At 42.3% G+C, this 20,945-nt stretch overlaps 3 protein-coding genes across 5 annotated transcripts; 2 read left to right on the top strand and 1 right to left on the bottom strand.

The window, feature by feature from the left end:
- Positions 1 to 129: 129 nt before the first annotated feature.
- RB195_022282 (uncharacterized protein) lies at positions 130 to 507 on the top strand (the record flags this gene model as incomplete). The annotated part of the gene is made up of 1 exon (XM_064209353.1): positions 130 to 507. One exon carries the CDS (start codon positions 130 to 132, stop codon positions 505 to 507), a length of 378 nt encoding a protein of 125 aa, XP_064065234.1.
- Positions 508 to 1,589: 1,082 nt separating this feature from the next.
- On the bottom strand, positions 1,590 to 18,305 carry RB195_022281 (uncharacterized protein; the record flags this gene model as incomplete). 2 transcript variants are annotated; one of them, XM_064209352.1, is made up of 11 exons in its annotated part: positions 1,590 to 1,616; positions 3,832 to 3,996; positions 4,105 to 4,233; positions 4,301 to 4,418; positions 11,228 to 11,382; positions 14,131 to 14,217; positions 16,676 to 16,702; positions 16,754 to 16,792; positions 17,018 to 17,152; positions 17,226 to 17,330; positions 18,093 to 18,305. In XM_064209352.1, 11 exons carry the CDS (start codon positions 18,303 to 18,305, stop codon positions 1,590 to 1,592), a joined length of 1,200 nt encoding a protein of 399 aa, XP_064065232.1. The 2 variants fall into 2 exon arrangements, with proteins under 2 accessions (XP_064065232.1, XP_064065233.1); XM_064209351.1 differs by lacking the exons at positions 16,676 to 16,702; positions 16,754 to 16,792.
- A 99-nt stretch (positions 18,306 to 18,404) lies between these two features.
- RB195_022280 (uncharacterized protein) lies at positions 18,405 to 20,245 on the top strand (the record flags this gene model as incomplete). 2 transcript variants are annotated; one of them, XM_064209349.1, is made up of 6 exons in its annotated part: positions 18,405 to 18,552; positions 18,623 to 18,691; positions 18,818 to 18,906; positions 18,971 to 19,361; positions 19,608 to 19,788; positions 19,846 to 20,245. In XM_064209349.1, 6 exons carry the CDS (start codon positions 18,405 to 18,407, stop codon positions 20,243 to 20,245), a joined length of 1,278 nt encoding a protein of 425 aa, XP_064065230.1. The 2 variants fall into 2 exon arrangements, with proteins under 2 accessions (XP_064065230.1, XP_064065231.1); XM_064209350.1 differs by having other exon boundaries at positions 18,623 to 18,713; positions 18,783 to 18,906.
- Positions 20,246 to 20,945: the final 700 nt, after the last annotated feature.

Below are 20,945 nucleotides of genomic sequence, written 5' to 3'. Positions count from 1 at the left end.
AGCAAAGACGGTGATGAAAAGGCTTGATTGCACGGAACGAAAGCTGCTCAGACGGCTACTTGGCTACTTTTGGCCTAGGGTATGCCACAATGAAGAATTTACGCAGAAATTGATGTGGTATACCGGCTGATGACACTTGGAGGATATCAACATCTTGCACTGCCATCGAAAGTGGCTAGAGTAAATCGTCTTCGCTTCTATGGCCATATATTAAGGAGACCGGCAGATCGCCTTGTTCAACGAGTTTTGAGGAGTTTGTTGGGTTCGAGCTGGAAGAAGCTACTTGACCGAAAGCGGAAGTTCGGGACTAAGGTGGTGAAAGAGGACCTGAGGATACTCAGCGTTGATAGGCTGTTCAGGCGAGACGTAAGGCTTCGCAGAATATGGAGTAGCGACGAATGGATTGATTTTGTGCAAGTTCTCGCAGAAGATCGAGAAGGTTGGGCAGAGCTGTGCTCAAGGACGGCACACCACGGCGAAGATGCGGGTAATCGCGTCAGGCAATGACATCAGCCCGCCGATTAAGTCAAGTCAAGTCACTGCACATATTGATGCACTTTAACAACAGCGAAAGATTGCTTATTATTTCATGTGCAACTCTGTATAGGAAGTAGGTTAATTTTCCTACAGCTACTGCCGTGGCAAAAAGTAATTTGTTGCTGAGACATACATAAGAACGCTTACGATAAATACTTTTAAAGTTATGTTCGTAATGCAATTGGAAAACCATTTAGATTTTCAGATTTTTACACAGGTATAATATTTATAGAGCGCATATATTTATAGAATACACTTTCAAGCACAATGTAAGCCTGGAGGTATTTCTCGCGCTGCGCCAGGCGTTGTATACCAACCTTACCTACCAAGTTCAGCAACGAGGAATGCGTGGAAAAAGGAAAATGTAAAAATTCGTAAAAACATCGTAAGAGGTGGAGCAGCAGCGAAAAGGACAGGGAGGGCGGCGGGTAAGCAAGACGTATCGGATGAGGAGCTAGAGCGCTTTGGGCGTAACGACGCTGTCAGGAGTCGCGTAGCGCAAGTATCGACGATCAAACCTTCTGGTTCATAGTGGTAAGTTACAATGGTACCTTTTGACCGTTGCGAATTTTTTTAAGTTGTCGAGATAGAATTCTGTATTAGAAACTAAAAACGAAAAAAAGTACGGTTGCCTTCCCCCACCCAAAAAAAAGATGAATACGTGCGCATCACAAAGTTGAAAATAGCCGAGAAATGGAGCACTAGGGCAAATGTTTTACGAAAGCCGCCGGAGGGATGGCTACTATCCTAATGTTGGTCGTTCTGGGCCGCGATCATTTCAAGGAACACGTCATCCATATACAAAATTGTAGGAGGTCAACACGTCCCCTGTACGACTCGACTCTGTTGGGTCAACCAAGCCACCCGCAGGCGATAAAATGGTACCTGCCTTATTTTGGAGGAAAAAAGACATAGACTTCATACCATGCAACCCATTCCATGGACCAAATACACCTTCTTATAACCTCGAAGATTCCGAACAAAAGTAAAACGTGTTGATGTATTCTTTAAGAAGCTAGTTGACACAGAACACTGTAGAACTATCAGTTCCCTTACAACGTTTCGTGTGGATTTCTCCTCTAAAAAAAGATATTTAGATGGAAGAATGTAGCAACAGTTTAAAAAATCAAGCATCTTTTCTATTACTTTTCTATCATTACGGTATGTTTAATGTATTTCCCTTAGTTTTCGCTAAGTTGTGACTTAATGCACTATTCTTCCATATAAACAAAGCTTGTTCAACAAGCTGAGGCGTACACGAAGCTTTCCGAAGTATACCCTAAGTTTGCGTATAAACGTCAGATCATATTCATGACTGCCAAGTAAAAGTAGTTCTCCACACCGATTGTATGTATTTTTGGGCTCTAACTGGAGGATAGGTGTGGGAGTAGCCCAATAGGTAAGAGGTTGCGAATGCGCCAAGACACCCCTAGAGTTAACCAAGCCTTTCATCCTTGCAAAGGTCGATATACTGGTACCAAACTTGTCCGGGAGGACAAAAACACTAGGTCAGCTAGCTCATGTAAGTCACGTTGCACACGCAAACCTCAATTCTGAATAGAAGTCGAGTGCGTAGGCGCATATCGATAGATTTCATGAACCCCGCGAATTCTATTCTTCATCCTCAAGTGCATGACTAAAACGCTATCTTTGTATAGGCCTTCATGCAACAATTTTAGCGTCTTGCTGCTTAACTCACTGTAAACTTTGCGGATATTTGAAAGAGGACGCGGACTAATTCTTGACTAATCTTAACAACAAATTGGTAAAATTCAGCACCTTATTCTAGATTTCCTACAGGTGTCAACAATTTCTAATATGAAATGTCAAATTTGCGGGTCAAAACTGTTCGAAAATAGAAGTTTAGAATGAATTAGAAAGATTTGACACACAAATTCCGAGAGAAGGGTGCTCACAATATTCCCAACGTATCCATTTGTGAGGGGTGCGTATCGTTAGGTACCCACAGCTTTCGCGACAACTTATCCTTAGGGGAAATGATTGGCAAAGGCGATTGTTAATTGCGCTGTGTCGCAGTTAATGGCATCGGCAGAGCATTGCGCCGCGTTCGCCTTATGCTCCGCCCATCACGTAGTCCACCAACGTCACTCATCGTCTAATAAGGTGTGAAATATGCCTCGCAGGGGCACTCTATCTCTGCCACTGCTTCTCTACGGAGTATCGATCGTTTACGTGTAGAGATATATATATATATCAAACGATTGCACATGAAATCCCGGGAACAGAAAATGAGAGTGTCTTTCATTTCACTTAAAACAAGCAAACCGAAACTTCTAAGTCTCAAAGCTCAAGAAGATAAAATGAATCTGCCGATTAATATCAACATATTTCGTAAGCCTTATTTTGTTTGATTTCAGAGGATCCGTATAGATGCTGTCAAAATGGGAAATTCGAATATTTGTTTCTTTGTTTGTTTCTTGATGAATTCAAGCTTGCCCACACAGATCCAGTTCAAAATCTAGTCAAACCGTGAGAACCGTGAGATGGTGAAGATGCTTTTGAATGTGCCATAGTGCACCGTTGGTTTCGCGGTTTCAAAGAGTTTCGCGTTTGACTAAAGGATTCGCATTTTGACAAATGCATCACCTTGGATTCCGCCAAATAAGTTCTTTAAAAAAGGAGAGGAAGTTTCGAAAGGAAAAGAAGAGAAAGATGAGATATAAATGGTTTTAAAAAAACTTAGACCAAGTTAACATTAGAAGGTGCCAGATTTTATTCTGTTTCGGAGCCACAAGCCAATACGGTGATGTTCTGACTAAATATATTACAAAATTTCCGACTACTACAGCTGTTAGGCAATAATCATTACAAAGTTCGAAATTTTGGAACGATGTCAGCTTTATACTTTTTGAGGTTGTTTTGTTCTTGGGAAAATTTTCTGTGCTTTCGCTTTATTTTCAGCATTTTCGTTCTTTTACATTTTCACTTTCTACGTTGATACGTTGTTACTATTTCGTTCTTTGAACCCTCCTAGGAAGCAACTCTTCGCATAATTACGATGTAGACACAGCACACGACCTCAGTGACATCACAGCTAGTCTAAAACATGCCGGCTCTGTGTTACCGACAGCCTCTTCTGTAGGCACTTATTCGGCTGCACGTAACCGGCTGTAGGTACCTAACTACCGCCTACCATCTGTGTGCATTATTTCTGGCCTTCCAAACAGGGGAAAATTGGCCACACTGCAACTTTGATACCTACTATCAGTTTTTGTTTTATACAATTTCTATGGGCAAAATGGCTACCGAGTTCAGAAGAATTGGAACACCAACTTTTTTTGCTACAAGTCCAGCAGCGAGCATCACACCCGGATTGCTAGTGTTTGTGCATGAAGTGATAGCAGCAATAACTACTGATCCATGAGTCAGATTCCCAATGCTGCCATTTTTGATTATTGACGTTCCTTTTTGCAAATGTTCGGCTCTTAATCCAAATCCCTGTAGAAAAAAAAAACACACACATTTCTGATTCGTTCTCCAACAGTAATTAGAATTCTGCAAAATCAATGTCAGTAAATATGCAAACGAGAGAAAACAAGAAGATACCTTGAAAGGGAATTTAGTTGTCAAATTACTACTGAAGTCCTTGTGTAATGAAGACAAATCAATACGATCTTGTGGTCGCCTGGGCCCGGACAAAGAAGGCACAATCAAACGCAAATCAAATGTTAAAATCTGGAAAAAAATGAGAAAGAATATGTGACCAAATAATATAGAAACGAAAGAGAGAAAAAATAAAAACCTTTGTAAAAGTTGGTTTGCATTGCGAGTCACCATATTCAACAAACATCCTGTTTGCTTTTAAATAGTTTTCTACACGGTTACAGTAACTCTCATCACGTCCGGATTGCAGCAAATAACTGAATTATAATCCATATGAAGCACTTATGAACAATTATTGACGAAATGAGAAAATTGGTACCACGATTATAAGGCAGATGTAGCTTTTCGCAAATACCCCAAGGTGTTGCCGTGACTTCAATAGAAAGAAACTTAAAACCTAAGGATTTCAATAGAGATGGCAAAAAACCGTCACTTTTCTTTGTTCTCCTATTTAATACCCGAGGAAGTTTCTTGTACGCGAAAATAATCATTGTCTAATTTAATGCTTGAACAAAATTATAGGATCATTATTATAGAAAGCAAACCATCCTTGTTTGGATCTACGACCCCCGGCAGTTACTTGTGCTCAGTGGGCTTCTAATAGAGTTGACACAAACCTAACAATGTGCCGCGTCTGCGAGAGCACGCAGACGCGGCACATTGTTAAGTTTGTGTCAACTCTGCTAGCGAGCGGGATACCGAGTTAGCATCCACATCTGCTAGCGAGCGGGATACCGAGTTAGCAGTCCACTGATTGCCTGCTCGCTCGCTCGCAGACACGACACGTACGTCTGCTCACATAAAAGTGAGATGTTATTAGGCGTCTCGTAGAGTTAAATATAGGACATTAGGGGGAATTGAGTGTTTAACCGAACGGCACAGGATAGTTAATGAGGCATTCGGTCAAGAAGGTCAAGTGCAGCGCTAGTAGCTTAGTGATAGTATGCTGTGTTAAAGTGTAGAAGCTTTTCATTCCGGTCTTTTTAGTTCCAAAAGCAAGGAATGAAATAGAGTTCAAGATTTTGGTTCTGATGGATGGGTTTGGTGATCCAGACGTCTTAGAGGGAGGATGAACAAGAAAAAGAGGAGAATGGCATGAAAGAGTAAATGCATATAATGTGAAAGTCTTGACTAGTACACGACTAGATGTCTTATACGTTAATTCTGCCTTAGGAACTTTGAAAAATTTGGTGCGGTCAAGAGGTACCAATATGATTTGCCGCCGCATAGAGGTCCAGAAGGTTTGAGTTTAGTTCCGCAACGCGACTCCTAACAGCGTCGTTATCGCCATCAGCCTCGTCGCTCGTCTTGCACCACGTCCTGCTGACGTCCGTCCCACACCGTTCTTCTAGCCCATTTTGCCGCGGTTGCAGCTCTTACGATGTGCTGTTCGAATCGGAGAAAAAACAAAAGTGCATGATGGTAGAAGTTGACTGAAACTTTGTATGAAATAGAGTTATTGAGGAAGATAAATAAAACGCCGTTTACAAATGTGAATGAAAGCATCCAGCTAACATCCAGGTATATTCCCCCGCTTTCACTTGTTAAATGGGAGCCATCCATTCATCTATGGGTATACAAAGGTTGGTTTGAAAAATCTTCCTTTCATTGGCGTTATACCAACTCTCTTCACATTTTTCTTTTTTTATGCATTTCGCCAAACCGGTCTAACTCCTCATTCGGTACGTCTTGCTTACACGCTCCAGTCCCCGCCCGCCCGTTTCGCCGCTGCTCCACCTCTTACGATGATGTTCTTACGATTTTTTTTTTTACATTTTTATTTCTTCATGCAATCCACGTTGCTGAACTTGGTAGGAATAGTTGATATTCAACGCCTGGCGCAGAGCGGAGAATACCTCCCAGGCATACATTGTACTTAAAGAGATATTTGAAAGGTACATAAGTGTTTGTTCTCCACACATACACCTATCCGGTGGTATTGATTTTATGCATAGAATAGATCGAAATGAAGCGATAAACGTTTTGGAAAGCAGAAAGGACCTCACAATATTGTATGAAGTCTTGCTCAGTAGAAAGCACAAGCAACTTTAAGGATATTTAACATGTGCTTAACATAAAGTAAAAAAAGATAAAGTCACTGGCGTATCAATCCACTTGGGATGCCAACGCGTTCTACTGGAATTCGTAATCGATGAGGTTTTGGAACGCGTGTTGGCCTATCCAATGACTTGCGGGGCCAGCCAATGATCAAGTCAGTGTTTTTGTGCTTAACATAAATGTTATACTCAGATAAGAGTGTGATCCAAATAGTTTTTTTTCAGTTACATAACGGACATAGCTTTAAAAGTATTCATCGTAAGTGTTATGTAGCTACTTGGAAGAATTCTATTCTAGAATTTTAACACATAGCGACAGGTGAAAAGTTTCTCAAATGAGGACAATGTAAGCCATGATGACAGCATACCAAACTTTGTCTACAATCTTTGAGTTGGACAGAAAGTTCCATTTCCTTTTTTTAACCGATAATCTGTGTTAAACTTGCCTTAAGTTACAACATGCTGCATCAAATCGCCTTTCACTCTTCCGCAACGCAAACGTCGCGCGTGGCGCTGGCCAGAATACAAGTGGGTGAGATTTAGGTGGTTCCATGCACTTACAGAGGCGGTGAAGCGACACTCGAAATCAGGCGGAGGCGCGCAGCGCCCGCAGTTCTGACCACATCTACAGCGAAGAACACTAGAAACCAAAAACTATTTTAGCAGCGTTGAAATTCGTTCCTCAGAAAACTAGACGTTTACTTACAAGAGAGGATTTAAAGTGCGCCAAGCGCTTCATGTAAGCGGTGATGCTAGTGATATGCCGTTCTGCGCAAGTGAGAGAGACTATCGGGAATTCCTTACCACGTCCAAAACTGAACATCAATAATTGCCGCACTTGCAAATTGAGTAAAATTATGCGGACACGTGATGGATTTTAAAGGCGGCGTACCATTTTAGACGCAGAAATCGAGGACAATAGGATTTCACCACGAGCATGTAGTTATATGGAGTGTAGTTCACAGCTATGAGCGTCACCACGCTGAATTCCGCCTAGTAATCCAGAAAAAAGCGTGAGAAAAAGACTTGGTTGAACCCACTACAGTGCAAGTAGCTATGCGATAGAACGCGAGCGATTCCATCGTCGTCCAACGCCCGCAATCCAGCTAATGTAACTCAAGAAAACAACAGGAGCTCCCCGACCTATGCAATCGCAGACGCTTTGCGGACTGCAGTCGTTCTACTACCCGTAATGAGATGGGTTGCGTGTAAAGACGGTCCCGGCAGATTTTCGAGCATGATCATGCCTCACCAGAGCAATTACCAGTGGTGCGAGAAAGAGATATCCTTTCGTTACTACCTAAATACCTGACTCTGCACGGTTACCGCTAAACATCATACTCTGCATCACTGGCTCAGTTATGATTCACAAGCTACAAAATTGTTGTGGAGAATCAGAAACATCCACTGGAATTTTGTGATATGAGGTGACTTCAACGCTGTAACCATACCAGAAGCAAGAGAAATCCTCACGAAAAATAAGAGAGAAAGGTGCATCTAGTAGTTCCAAATTAAGTACGAAAATATTCGTTAAAAACGGAACATTCCAACTTTCAAAAGACTATCGTTACTTTTGCAAGTCCCACGGTTTTTTTACCCTAATTTATTCTCAGACACATGGACCCTCTGTATCTCCGACCTATATGAGAAAGAGTTAATGTGATAAGATTTCTAGACTTCCTGAATGTAAAATCTAGACAGAACTCGCTCCCGTCCTTTTACTTCAAAACCACACAAAATGATATGCACTTTTAACTACATTCTTTTTAATTTATTCTGTAATTTCGACAACTCACAGCATTCTTCTTTACATGTTTCCTTCGAACTGTGCAGTCCTTTGCACCTCCATAGCCAGAATAGCATCTAAGAGGATTGTCTGGGTCTCTATGAATGACTGGAGCGTGACCTCATCGAGATATGGTCGCGTGTTCAGCGGCATATCCAGTGGATACGTAATGTCTCGGAGGTATTCGCGGAGAATCCGTCGCGACCCTCATTTACCGTTTCAAAATGAGATGCATCGCAGGGGATGCCGGTGCTACCATGATCGTTTCATATGCTTTTTTTTTAAAGTTACTAGTGTTAATCGTGATCACGTGATTGTGAACTACACCCCTTACTTCTACTTACTCATGGTGATGTCCCAATATCGTGACATTCGGGGTACGCTGCCTTAAGCGATGACCGTTGAACAAGAGCTGTAAGCAACTATTAAGATATAAACGGAAGTTTCATATGATATAGACGAAGAAGAACGCCGAGCGGACGATTATATTTCTTCTAGGTTATCCTACAGGAAAAGTATGATCCTCCCTCGAATAAGCAGAAGTAACAGACCAACTGTCTTACGTCACAAGAGAGGAAGGAAGCTTTAACTGCCTGCCGTCACTAGAGAAAATCGAAGATCAACGGGAGGACATGTGATACATGTAGAATGAATAAATGTTCCTCGAACCTAGTTTTAATTATGCTCTCACTGAACATAAGGAAAATGCAACGCTATTCCTCGTCGTACTCTAATACTCTGGAGCGTTCTATCACGCCAAGAGGCGACATTTGCCTTAACTTTCTCTTGCCAATTCGAAGAAGGAAGTGAATACGAGGACCTAGCGCTGTGTTTGGCTCGGGATGGGGCTTCGGAATCACACAGAACACCGACTCCCACTGTATGTATGCTCTAAAAGGACAGAAACATGGACTTGGCTTGTTGCTTACTCCCACAGCACAACTGATGCTGTGCATTTATAAAGCACAACTGATGCACCATTCATAACGGAGCGCGTGTAGCGCACTCTGTAAGAGGTTCCGCTGTCTGCATAATCCATCAGAGGTTTGCATCCGCTCTGCTGCCCACCCAGCCCAAGAGACAAGGTCATCCGGAATCGACATCCGGATGACCTTGTCTCTTGTTTTTCCAGCTCAACATAATTTTGTGTTTTTTGCAGCTAAAGTTAAAACCTCGGTAATTTGCATTTATTGCTCTGATTTTTGGCAGTTTGTAGATCGCTAACAAATTAGGTTTGTCATCTTTCGGCAAAGTACAATAGAGAGCCGTCTCTGTTTTATGACTTGTTCCGATTTTTCTATAATATGTCTAAGCTGCGGTCAGTTTTGAACCAGAAAAAATATAAAACTTTTCGTGTATTTTTACAGAAAGCTTATTTTGCACGATTTATTCGAAGTTTCTTCAAATATCAAGCAGATACCTTTTTTCAGGAGGAAGAGGTCTGCTGAATGGTGTCGATTTCAAAAAAAATTGTATCTTTCAAATTTTCATCACAAACTACTTCAGCCTCTATGGAAGGTTATTGCCATCCAGGCATCAGAGCCACCAGATACCTTAGGACACACATCGAGTACGGTTGTGTTACCGCATTGATTACTACATTTGAAAAGAATAGAATAACTACAGAGAAGAATGTTATACCTGCAGAGCGATGTTCTTCAGAACTGTCTGTCTTATTCCTTTTTTATTCATTTTATTATTTTTTTTTGGTTTCACCTGCATTCTTCGCTCTTCGAAATTGAAGTAAATTCATCAGGTCAAAAAAATAATAATAATCACCAGAAAAAATTTGCGCGAATGTTTCTACGATGTCTGGAATGGAGCAAACGAATGACGAAGAAAAATAAATAATCACTGAAGCACAAATATGAATAGAACTACCAAAGAGTGGATTTAGAATTAAGTCAAGGATTAGCAGTTCAGTGAGAGAGGGCCCCATTTTCCTTATCAGAATCCTCAATTTCGAAGGGTTGCAAAGATTCTTTTTACAATTTCCAAGATTAAACCAGCATATTTCGAAAGATTTCGTTAAAAAAAATCTTCTCTGTAGTTATTCTGTTCTTTTCAAATGTAGTAATCAGTGCGGTAACACAGCCGTATTCGATGTGTGTCCTAAGGTATTTGGTGGGTCTGCGTGCCTGAATGCCTGAATAACCTTCCATAGAGGCCGAAGTAGTTTGTGATGAAAATTTGAAAGTTACAGAATTTTTTTGAAATCGACACCATTCAGCAGATCTCTTTCTCCTGAAAAAAGGTATCTGCTTGATATTTGAAGAAACTTCGAATAAATCGTGCAAAATAAGCTTTCTGTAAAAATACACGAAAAGTTTTATATTTTTTCTGGTTCAAAACTGACCGCAGCTTAGACATATTATAGAAAAATCGGAACAAGTCATAAAACAGAGACGGCTCTCTATTGTACTTTGCCGAAAGATGACAAACCTAATTTGTTAGCGATCTACAAACTGCCAAAAATCAGAGCAAGAAATGCAAAACAAAATCCTGTTGAGCTGGAAAATCAGGAGACAAGGTCATCCTAGAACAAATAGTTTTCTGGCAAATTTTGTGAGGAAACAATTCTTAAGCTGGTAATGTCGGTCGTTTCTAGAGTTGAAACATGTCACTTCAGTCAAATTTACAAAATCTTCATTGTCATGGAATTATAGCTGGGAGAGATATCAAATTGTTCGCAATATTATGTAGATTGCGAATATGTGACCATCATTTCACTTTTCGAAAAAATATGTCCACGTCAAAAATCATATAACCTCGGGGCGCAATTATCTCGGACTCAGCCTTGTTAATGTGTACCCGCAGGTAATTCTTTCAAAAAGTGTTTCCCTGATAGGTTTTGAAAGTTTCAATTATATCCAGTCGGTAGAGCTCGCGCTCACGAATGTACTAATGTATAGATCTTATAATAAAAATCAAACGGAGGCGTTATGAAAAAAGAATGTGGAAGAATTAGCGATCCTACTCTATACAGAGTTGCAATTAAAGTTTTACTAATATATGATGTGCGTAGACTGCCTGAACAGCAATTTAGTTGTTTGAGTGATACTCGATGAATGGCAACCGTTGTACGCATGATTCAAGATAATGTGATTGTGGAAATTGGAAACATTTTTTTTTCCAATTTCGGTGAATAAAATGTAGTCTTTAAGACAATGAAGTTACTGGAAAAAAGCCCATCTAAAACGTGTCAACTATAGAAACAACTTACTGCACTGTTCTCCAATCAACAGGAAAGAATCCAACAGTAGCTCCGTATTCAGGACACATATTGGCGATAGTGGCACGATCAGCGATCGACAACGAAGCTACTCCTTCGCCAAAAAATTCTATGAACTTTCCAACCACTCCAAAAACACGGAGGCTCTTAAAAATCTTCATGAATCTCCGTCATAGAAGTTAGCTGGTGGCAACAAGTGCGGTTTAAAGAACCTATGAAGGCGCACATGAAAGGATGGCGTTCTATATGTAACTTCAATAATTCATTTCGACACTAACTGAACTAAAATTATTTTTTCGGCACACACCATTCAACATCTTATCAGTAAAAAATGTGAAGCACTGAAGACTTGTTAATACTCCTTATAACGGCTAATATTTCTTAGCAATCGTCATCATCAGAGCCTGGAAAGTCAGAACATTTGCAACATATCCTCTCAGAGCTATAATTGAGGGTTCACACTATACGATCACGGCAGTTATGCAGTGAAAAACATTTAAATGGCATTGTCTGCGATGAGCTTTAAGAGAAATCGCTACGTTCGAAAGTTTCATCCTATTTAGCTGCTCTTTTATCCAAACACAGAGTGGTCATATTGTCTCATCAATGTGTTGTTTCCAACATGTTTGGTACGAAAGCAAATAGACTGTCAAAGACCATGCTGTCGCTTTCTTGCTGAATGGACATACTACCTAGTTTGGTGGAACGGTCAAGAGGTACCAGTATGATGTGCCGCCCTTATACAGGGGGCTAATGAGCATCGTTAATTGCACCGCGCGTCACCTAATACCGTCATAATTGCTACAGTAGCCTGATTGCTCCTCTTGTGCTACGTCTTCAAGACGCACCGCCCACGCCACCCTCCAAACCCATTTCGCCGCGTCTGCCGCTCTAACGACGGTTTTTTTTTCGCCGCGCCTGCAGCTCTTATGATGCGCTTTTAAAATCGAACGGAAAGGAAAATACCTGGTATTAGATGTTCTTTGAAGGTCTACATAAAGTGTGCTTGTAAGTTAATATAAAAGAAGGAAAGAATGAAATAGGTTTGTAAAAGTGATATGCCATTCAGGAATACGAGTGAAAATGAAATTATCCTGTCTCGACTTGTTAGGTGGAAAACACTCATCCATTTCTGGGAATGCGAGATAAGTTTCAAAAAATGTCTCACTGATCGGTGTTACGCTATTTTTTTTTCTTACTTTTTTTTCTCTAATGATTTCTTTTTGTTTATCTAGCTGGGTAAAACTGGCATTCGACGATTAACGGGGCGCGAATAATGCCTCGCAGACATACACTGTACCTAAAGGTATACCTCGAAGATACAAAGGTCTCTGTTCGCCACTAATACAGCTAACCTGTCATATTGATTTTATGCAGAGAATAGATAGAAATGGAGCTATAAAACGAAAGGAGTTTGAAGAGCCATACAAAGTTCTATTATATAAAACTGTATAAGACGTACAAGCAAGTATTGAAATATGTCAAATATTGGCATATTTCAATACTTGTTCTACATAAAGATTATATCTATGTAAAAGTTTGAAAAGGTAAAATGTAGAAAGGAGTTTAACGAATGTATACAAAGTAATAGGCGCATAAAGTTGCTGTTATTATAGCTGCTGCAGTTGGAAATTGAACACGAATTCGTTGAATGGCATTGTGACAAGCACATACTTATGCACTGTTAGTTTATATAGAAGACGTAGGGCATGAAATGTGTTAAATTATGAGATGTGTGAAAATATATGCGTGTTATTCTTTTCCTTGGAGCATCTTTTTGAGATAATTTTTATTTATGTAAAGTTACATTGGATAATTTTTACTTATTCTCCTCCTTTATTCCCAATAATACGCGCTTAGTTTACTATATCCGTACATCAGAATTCGCTGCGTCAATTCGTTTTTCACCTCTCCCTTCAAAATTCGCACAATCCACCGCTTCGTCGCGGCGTTGATTAGAGAACAATAGGGAGGCGGGGCGTAGATGATCTCAAGCGGTCTTGGAGGATGTATAGCTGGTGGAGCGGCAGCCGTTAATTACGCGGAGGAGCGCGCTTTGCTGAAAGGAAGACAGGAGCGGTCAGCCGGTTTTCACGGGTACCTCTTGTCCCGCACCCTTTCCCTCTGCGCTCCAATCAGAACACTCAAGGGTATTCAAGGTACGTGCAATAATAAGCAGCGTAGGTGTCCCTACAAGTAGTAAGTAGAATATCTTAGCTTTTAAACATTCTACTTGCACGTTTGTCCAAGTATGTTTCCGCGCATCTAACCAACGCTAACACGTTCCTCGGGCAACTTCGAAAAGAGCGCTAGGAAAAGAAATGTATTCGAACCTCGCCACTGTCACTTCCTTCCATACCAGCATGTTCAACAGCACTATAATACAAGCTGGCTACTCATACTAGTCATACCTCTACTAGCTACTCGTAAAACACCGGGCACTCTAGACTTTGACAGGTTCTACCTAAGGCAGACTTAGACGCTATTGAATGAATGATTAAAGTGCTACTCATTCTGCTGTTCGAGTACGCTGTTGAGTCAGTGATTTGGCAATGGAGCAAATACTAGTTCCTGTGCTAGCCTTTATTCCTCCAATTTTGATTCCAATATTCTATCAAGTGTTTTACATCCCTCATTCAATAACCGCTTTTATATTCAATGATAGGCGCACCAGCGTGTGGCTCTTGCAATTAAGTACCCCAACTAAAAGGCTAAAAACTTGTAACTGTAAGGATACATGAGCTTACAACAGCCATCTCGTAAAATTCGAGGTAGTAAAAGTAGTAGATACATAACTATCATTCCAGCATTGTCTAGTTGAATATAACACAAATCTTTCATCTATATTCTTCCGTTTAAAAAGAAACAAATACTTAAATTCCCTACAAACTAACCTCTGTGATAGTTAGGACTAAATCTGTAGTAGTTACAGTGTCTGCCAGACATCCAACAAGTTCGCATCCAATCACCTCGGGAATTACCTAGGGCAGAATCTATTAGGAAAGTCGGAAAAATATCTCCAAAGACAGATTATCCTTCAACAAATCAAAAGTTTTGTCGGTGAGATGTCGGTGTCATGTCCTCACTGGAGGAGCGCACTGTCCCCATGTACGATTAGTTAATATGATGTCGATAAGCTTCTCATAGCTTTTTTCTTTTCTTTTTCATTTTTCTATTCTTTTCCTTGTAATAGGGCGGGTGTAGTGTAGCGGTTAGTGGTTCCGCTTCCTACACGATCGATCGGAGGTTGGTAATTTGCTTTGGTCGAATTCGCCCTAGTGCTCACCAAACCTTTCATTCCTTCGGAGTCGATAAATTGGTACCAGACTCGTCTGGGAGGATAAAAACACTGACGTGACACATCAGCTAGCCACCGGAAGTCATTGTATAGGGCAGCTACACGTTCGTAAACCTCAAATGATTCTGAATTGAAGTAAACGTAGGGGCGCATCCCAAGCGCGTTGATTAACGCCAGCAACTTTATCCTTTATCCTTTCTTGTAATTGTGTCTGCATGGGGGCGGTAAAGAGGTGCCCTTCCTATTCTCTGTGAATGCCTTTGATAGGAAAAGTTGGATTAGAAGTTGATCTTCTATTTTCGAGCTACTAACTACGCATTTCATTCATTTGACTTCTACTAGAAAATTTAGTATAAAAGTATGTGATAAATTGCTTTGGTCGTTAGATACAATACAATTAAATGAAGAAAGCCCTCTACTGTTACTACACAAATGGTTGAAATAGCTGAAAACTCCAAAAAATTAGATACACAGAAGCTACATTGTTTACACACTTAAAGGCATCACCCCACGAATCTGACAGGAGACGGGGTGATTCCGTCCATTTCTTCCTAATTGTCGTAAAAAACGGCAAGGAAGATACAGCTTCGAGCGTTCCGGCGCGCTATTTTCTACAAAGAGTTCCATTGGAGCGCGCCAGTAGTGTGCATACGCCGCATCTTCCGGGCCGTTTTTTACGCAAATTAGCAAGAAATGGACGGAATCACCCACCTCTCCATAATCTACGATCCCGCATACTCCACCTGAAATCCGTACCACCTCAGATTCGTAAGGTGATGCCTTTAACTACGATTGTAGCACAGAAACTCCAGTGAATATATCCATCCTACACCACAGCCGTTCCATCTCTATCGCTTATATGTGCCGACGACAGACAGTCATTGGCGACAACCCATGGTCGTGGCCTATTGTAATTCCATAATTGATGTCAAGCCACCAAACGCCAATTGTCGGAACTGATGCGAATGTAAGAATTCGACTTGAAAAACAATCCGATGTGCTTGGAAATTAGTTCTATCCCACGAAGTAAATTTTGGATAACGGATCTGATAGACCTTGGCGGGAAGACAAACCTCATCATAGCATCCACTTTTAAGAGGAAACATCGACGCCGACAGCTTCCGTTATGAGGGTAAACGCTTTAACGCCTGGAGAGCAGCGAAGATGTTAACTCCTGAATCTCATCTTGATTACGTACTAACAAGGAACATCCCCTTGTCAAACGCCCGCACAGCCAGAGCTGTTCGGGCTGTCGCAGTCGATTTCGACTATCACCCAGCTCTTCTTTTCTGCCTAACGATACGGTAGGAAAAAATAAGTAACATTCCACCGGAACATCAACATGACATTCCTCCAAAAGACGAGGAATGCGGAAAGAAATTCCACTAATAGGGGTCGATGAACATGGAATGTGGGTCAAGATGAAGTCAGTGACGATGACGTCTTTACTACACCACCTATCCACTTTTGTTACTTCTACCACATCTTTTTAATATATCAATACATTATTTATATATGCACTACATTTCATTATTATAACTGTATCCAGAACACGCTCCCGGTAATAATGGCTTGTAGAAAATTCTGTCTTTTGAGAAGGAAGACTTACAAGTCCGCACGTGTCGCTCGCACTGCTGGCGCTTTCAGCCAGGAGAAATGTCTCAAAAAAAAACTAGCGCTCAAATTACTTCGCTTAGCACAGATGCGATAGTCGGACCGGACCCAGCGTTCCCACACCTCTTACTTTCGGACTGTTTGCGGAGGGATCCTCATCAATTGAGCTGCACACCATGAGCTAGACCCCCTTCATCTGAGAAGGGTCCGGCTCCTCCCTATCGCACCTACGGCGCTTACTTCCCACATACTTTGATTGCGAGTATGATAGTCGGTTTTTCATGAAACACCCCCATTCTAAGAATCATCAACAAATTGTGCTGGCGCTCCAGTAGTGTGGTTGTAATTAGTTAATGTAAAAATGTTTGTTTTATTAGTGTTTTATTTTTCAAAACATAGTCAAAGTTAAAACACGAAGGAAACGGATCTGGTACTGCAGAACACGACACCACAAAATATCTGATCAGATAGGTATCCCAAACAGAAAACAACGTCACCCTTCATTCCCAAAATTCTTCAGTGCTCACCACAGCGATGTTGAAGCGTATAATCTCCTTCAGTGAACCAGATATGTAGAACAGCCAAAAATAGATGGGGAATCATACCAAAAATGTCCATCTGTTACGGTACTGCTGCGAGGTAACCTGATATATTGGAGAAGAACTGCGCGGTAAAATGAGGAAGAGCTATCAGTATTGCTAGTGCGCAATCCGCAAAAAAAGGGCGAACTGTAGACGGATAAAGATGAGAAAAGAATGACAAGCGCTACACAGGCAATAGCAGTGTTTACAGCAATGTCGGGAATTGATATCTCCCACACTTGAAAATGAATAAGAGAAATGAAATGAAATATAATGGTAACTCCGTACCATAGAAATAGGTTGGCCGAGAATGACGGCTTCAGCTTCTATACCTCCTACTCCCCAACCGAGAACGCCACTTCCATTAACCATTGTTGTGTGCGAATCGGCACCAACGACAGAATCTGGGTACAAAACACCGTCCTAAAAACATATATTTGAGAGTTTGATATATAATATAAATGTAGGTTCAACCTCCAGAACGAAAATGTTATACCTCACTGACAAACACCACTCTGGACAGGTATTCAAGATTAACTTGATGAATAATTCCAACTCCGGGAGGAACAATGAGAAGGTTATCGAAGGCATTCGATCCCCACTGAATATTCAGTATACAGAAAATTCAATCATTACATAAACTAATAAATTTACGTAAATATGTATACAAATATATGTAAAAATATTAGGTTAGTTACTTATTTTTTTATCCAAGCATAACATGGGCAGTTTCATAGTTTTTCATCACACTTGTGATGGCCATATGTCGGAGTATTCATTATGAGTATATTTTTCTACGAGCGTTACAATTCTTTGGGACCAAAAAAGCTCGTATTAAAAGAACCACTCAGCAGCGGAATTGAGATCAGTGAAGGTATTGAACAGTTTTTGCGTCAACGAATGCTTGAGAGTACGGAACAAGTGAAAGACTGATAGGGCGAGGCAATGCCAAGAGAATGAGAGGGATGAGGGACCGCTTCCCAACCTAGGTGTTTACTTTGGGGGAAAGTAGTTTTCATGCAGCCGCGCATTGTCTTGGAAGAGATGGAAGACGGACACGTCTCGCTAGCTCTTCTCGAATTGTAGCGCAGAGATGCCGCTTGTAGTCTTTAGCGTTGACCATTTGATTGTTTAGCAGCAGCTCCCACCGCAGTACTCTCCGCGAATCTCGAAAACAGGTGAGGAGAACCGTTGGGAGACAATAGACACAATGGTTATCATTATCATAGAAAACCTTCTCCCGTAACGATAACTCCTGCAAGAACTGCAACCGATGTGGGCGAAGCAGCAATGACTGGTAGATGCTAACCCGGCATGAACAGTTGGTCTCGGTCTGCGCTTGAAGTACCTATAACGCCAGGACTTTCCGTAAGCCTAGAGCGTGTAGGTGATCCTCGATGATGTGCTGAGCAAGGCCGAATTGTGCAGCATGTTGTCGTAGTTGTCGCCGGCGTCGTGGTGTTCGTGAGCCGCTCCAATATTCCGCTAATCGTCGTTTGATGTAGGCGACTGGACCTTTCGTGTGGTGCAACTCGAAAAAAGAGGAGAATTCTTCTTTGTCGAACGGCAGAACCATTAATATTGAAATATTAATATTATTAAATATTGAAATGTTCCTCCACAACGATTTACCGTCCCATAGTGGCGTGGAGGTAACACTGGGCCTTGAACCGCGATGCACAGCGGAGATTCATCCTCCGGCAGGGTCTCCCAAGCTGAGGAGGAGTTCGACACATCCGACATTCCGACTTCTCGGAATCGGAAGCCTAGCTACGCGGAAACCACTGCTAAGATTCACCACCGTCTTGGCAAAATGTCGCAAGGTGGCTCCCTGATCTAAGCCCGCCGTGGCATGGCTGCTTAGTTTGGGGAAAAGTCTTTTTGCCACTCCAGCATATACACTGCCTCAGTACCCTGCACACTGGGCCCTGCCGTCTCAGACGTCGGACGGTATGGCTACCGGTGAGAGGCGATCAAATCTCAGGTTGCTCAGGACGTCATTGATTCTGGACCAAGGCGACACACACACGACTCGCCATGGAGACTGTCTCAGACTGTGTACTTACAACGTGAGAACAGTGCCCACAGACGCTGACCTGCATGCCCTTCTCGTAGCTGCAGAGCGTATCAAATTTCACGTGATTGCTCTGCAGGAGACCAAGTGCAGAAGGAGCGACGTAAGACAGATGAATGACGGTACATTCGTCATTCGTAGAGAGAAGGTTCCGTCGCGAAATGTAGGCGGGTGTTGGTTCTCTTCTGCACCTATCTGTCGTCCATCTTGTCGATTCTCACGAGATCCTGTCACCTCGTCTGGTCATTCTTCGCCTCCGCCCTCTGCGCCAAAAACCCATCAGTATCATCAACTGCTACTCGCCAACATCAGCAGCTGATGAACCCGAATTGGACGCGTTTTACGAGGAGCTGGAGGAAGTAATCCGCAACGAGAAGTCCTTCTACAAATTCGTTGGCGGAGACTTCAACGCAAAACTAGGAAAAGCTACAGAAGAGGAATACAAGATCGGAAGATTTGGACTAGGGGACCGGAATGAAAATGGCAATCGTCTCGCCGGGCTGTTGTTCGCCGCTCGCCTCTTTCATGGGAACTCTCTTTTCATGAAAAAAGATCATCGTCGGTGAACATAGGAATCACCCAATGGCGCGACTCGTGCGGAGATCGACCACATACTCACCAAACGGAGGTGCTGTCTACTTGACGTCTCAGTAGGACCATCCTTTTGTAGTGGTTCTGATCGCCGTCTCCTTCGTGCGAAAATACGACTCAGCCACACGATGGAAAAGAACATCTGCTATCGGCAACGAAGGAGAAAATAAGTCGTCTACGACGATTGCGTACTTGAGGACTCCTTGTTCCAAGGTGATTGGCACATCGAGGAGCACGTGGATTACGAGATGCCGCTCAGAGGGCAACGAGCCTGTGCTGAGCGTGTCTCGAAGCCGCGCACGACAAACTTGGATCGAATTTCGAAGACCACCAAGGAATTGTTGGAAAGAAGAAGGGCTTTGAGGCCTGATCCAAATGCATCGCACGTTGAGCGGTTAGTAGCAAACAATAGCTGCAGAAAAGCGTTGCAGGAGGATCTTTAGAAATACAGGAAGAAGAAGATTCTGGAAGCAGCACAAAGAAGAACAAGTCTGAAGAAGTGCGGCAGGGATCTCCGCGAATATAATATTCCGCTAGCAGCCTTGCTGAGCAAAGACGGGACTCGCACATCTTCTCATCGTGAGATGGAAATCATTATGGAGAGGTTCTACTCGAACCTTTTCCGTTCATTTACTCTTGTGTCAAGCCCGATCATCCCCACTGGTGAGGCTCTACCACGGATTCTCCCTTCGGAAGTGCGAGACGCTATCAAGAGCATGAAACCTGGCACAGCCCCCGAACCTGATTTTATATCAGCAGACTTTCTTCGGGCTGGTGGCCACCCACTTGATGTAATCTTAGCAGCGCACATGACATACTACCTTCAGAAAGAAAGGATCCCAAACCAGTGAAAGACATCGCGAACGGTTCTTATCCACAAGAAAGGTGACCGAGAGGACCTTCGAAACTGCCGTCCGATATGCTTGCTGAGCTTGTTATACAAAGTATTCACCAAGATCATCCTCACGTGCATATCCAGGACGCTGGATGAAGCCCTGCCTCAAGAACAGGCTGGATTCCGCCAAGGGTTCAGCTGCTTCGACCACATCCAGACCGTGTAGATGGTCATAGAGGTTTGCCGGGAACACCGCCTGCCCCTTGTTCTAACCTTCGTCGACTATGAAAAAGGCTTTGACAGCGTAGAAACGAATGCAATACTGTCAGCGCTGGTCGATCAAGGTGTGGACGCGTCGTATGTGAGGACATTAGCCAATTGCTACGATCGATGCACGACTAGGATACAGCTTTTCCACCGCCCTCTCACCATACCCATTGGAAAGGGGGTACGACAAGGTGATACTATATCGCCAAAGCTGTTCACGGCTTCATTGCAATGAATAATGAAATCACTATCCTGGGAAGAAAGGGGCATACGTGTTGATGGAAGATTTCTCCCGAACTTTCGTTTCGCAGACGACATCGTTCTCTTTCCGAGCAGTACCAATGAAGCAGAAACGATGCCCAACGAATTGAACAAACCAGGGAAGAGAATAGTACTGCGAATAAACAGAAAGAAGACACAGTTCATGAAGAACGCCTACTGCGAAGACG

Source organism: Necator americanus, chromosome X (genome assembly GCF_031761385.1).
Source record: "Necator americanus strain Aroian chromosome X, whole genome shotgun sequence".
NCBI lineage: Eukaryota > Metazoa > Nematoda > Chromadorea > Rhabditida > Ancylostomatidae > Necator > Necator americanus.
This window is presented reverse-complemented; position numbering and strand designations above follow the sequence as displayed.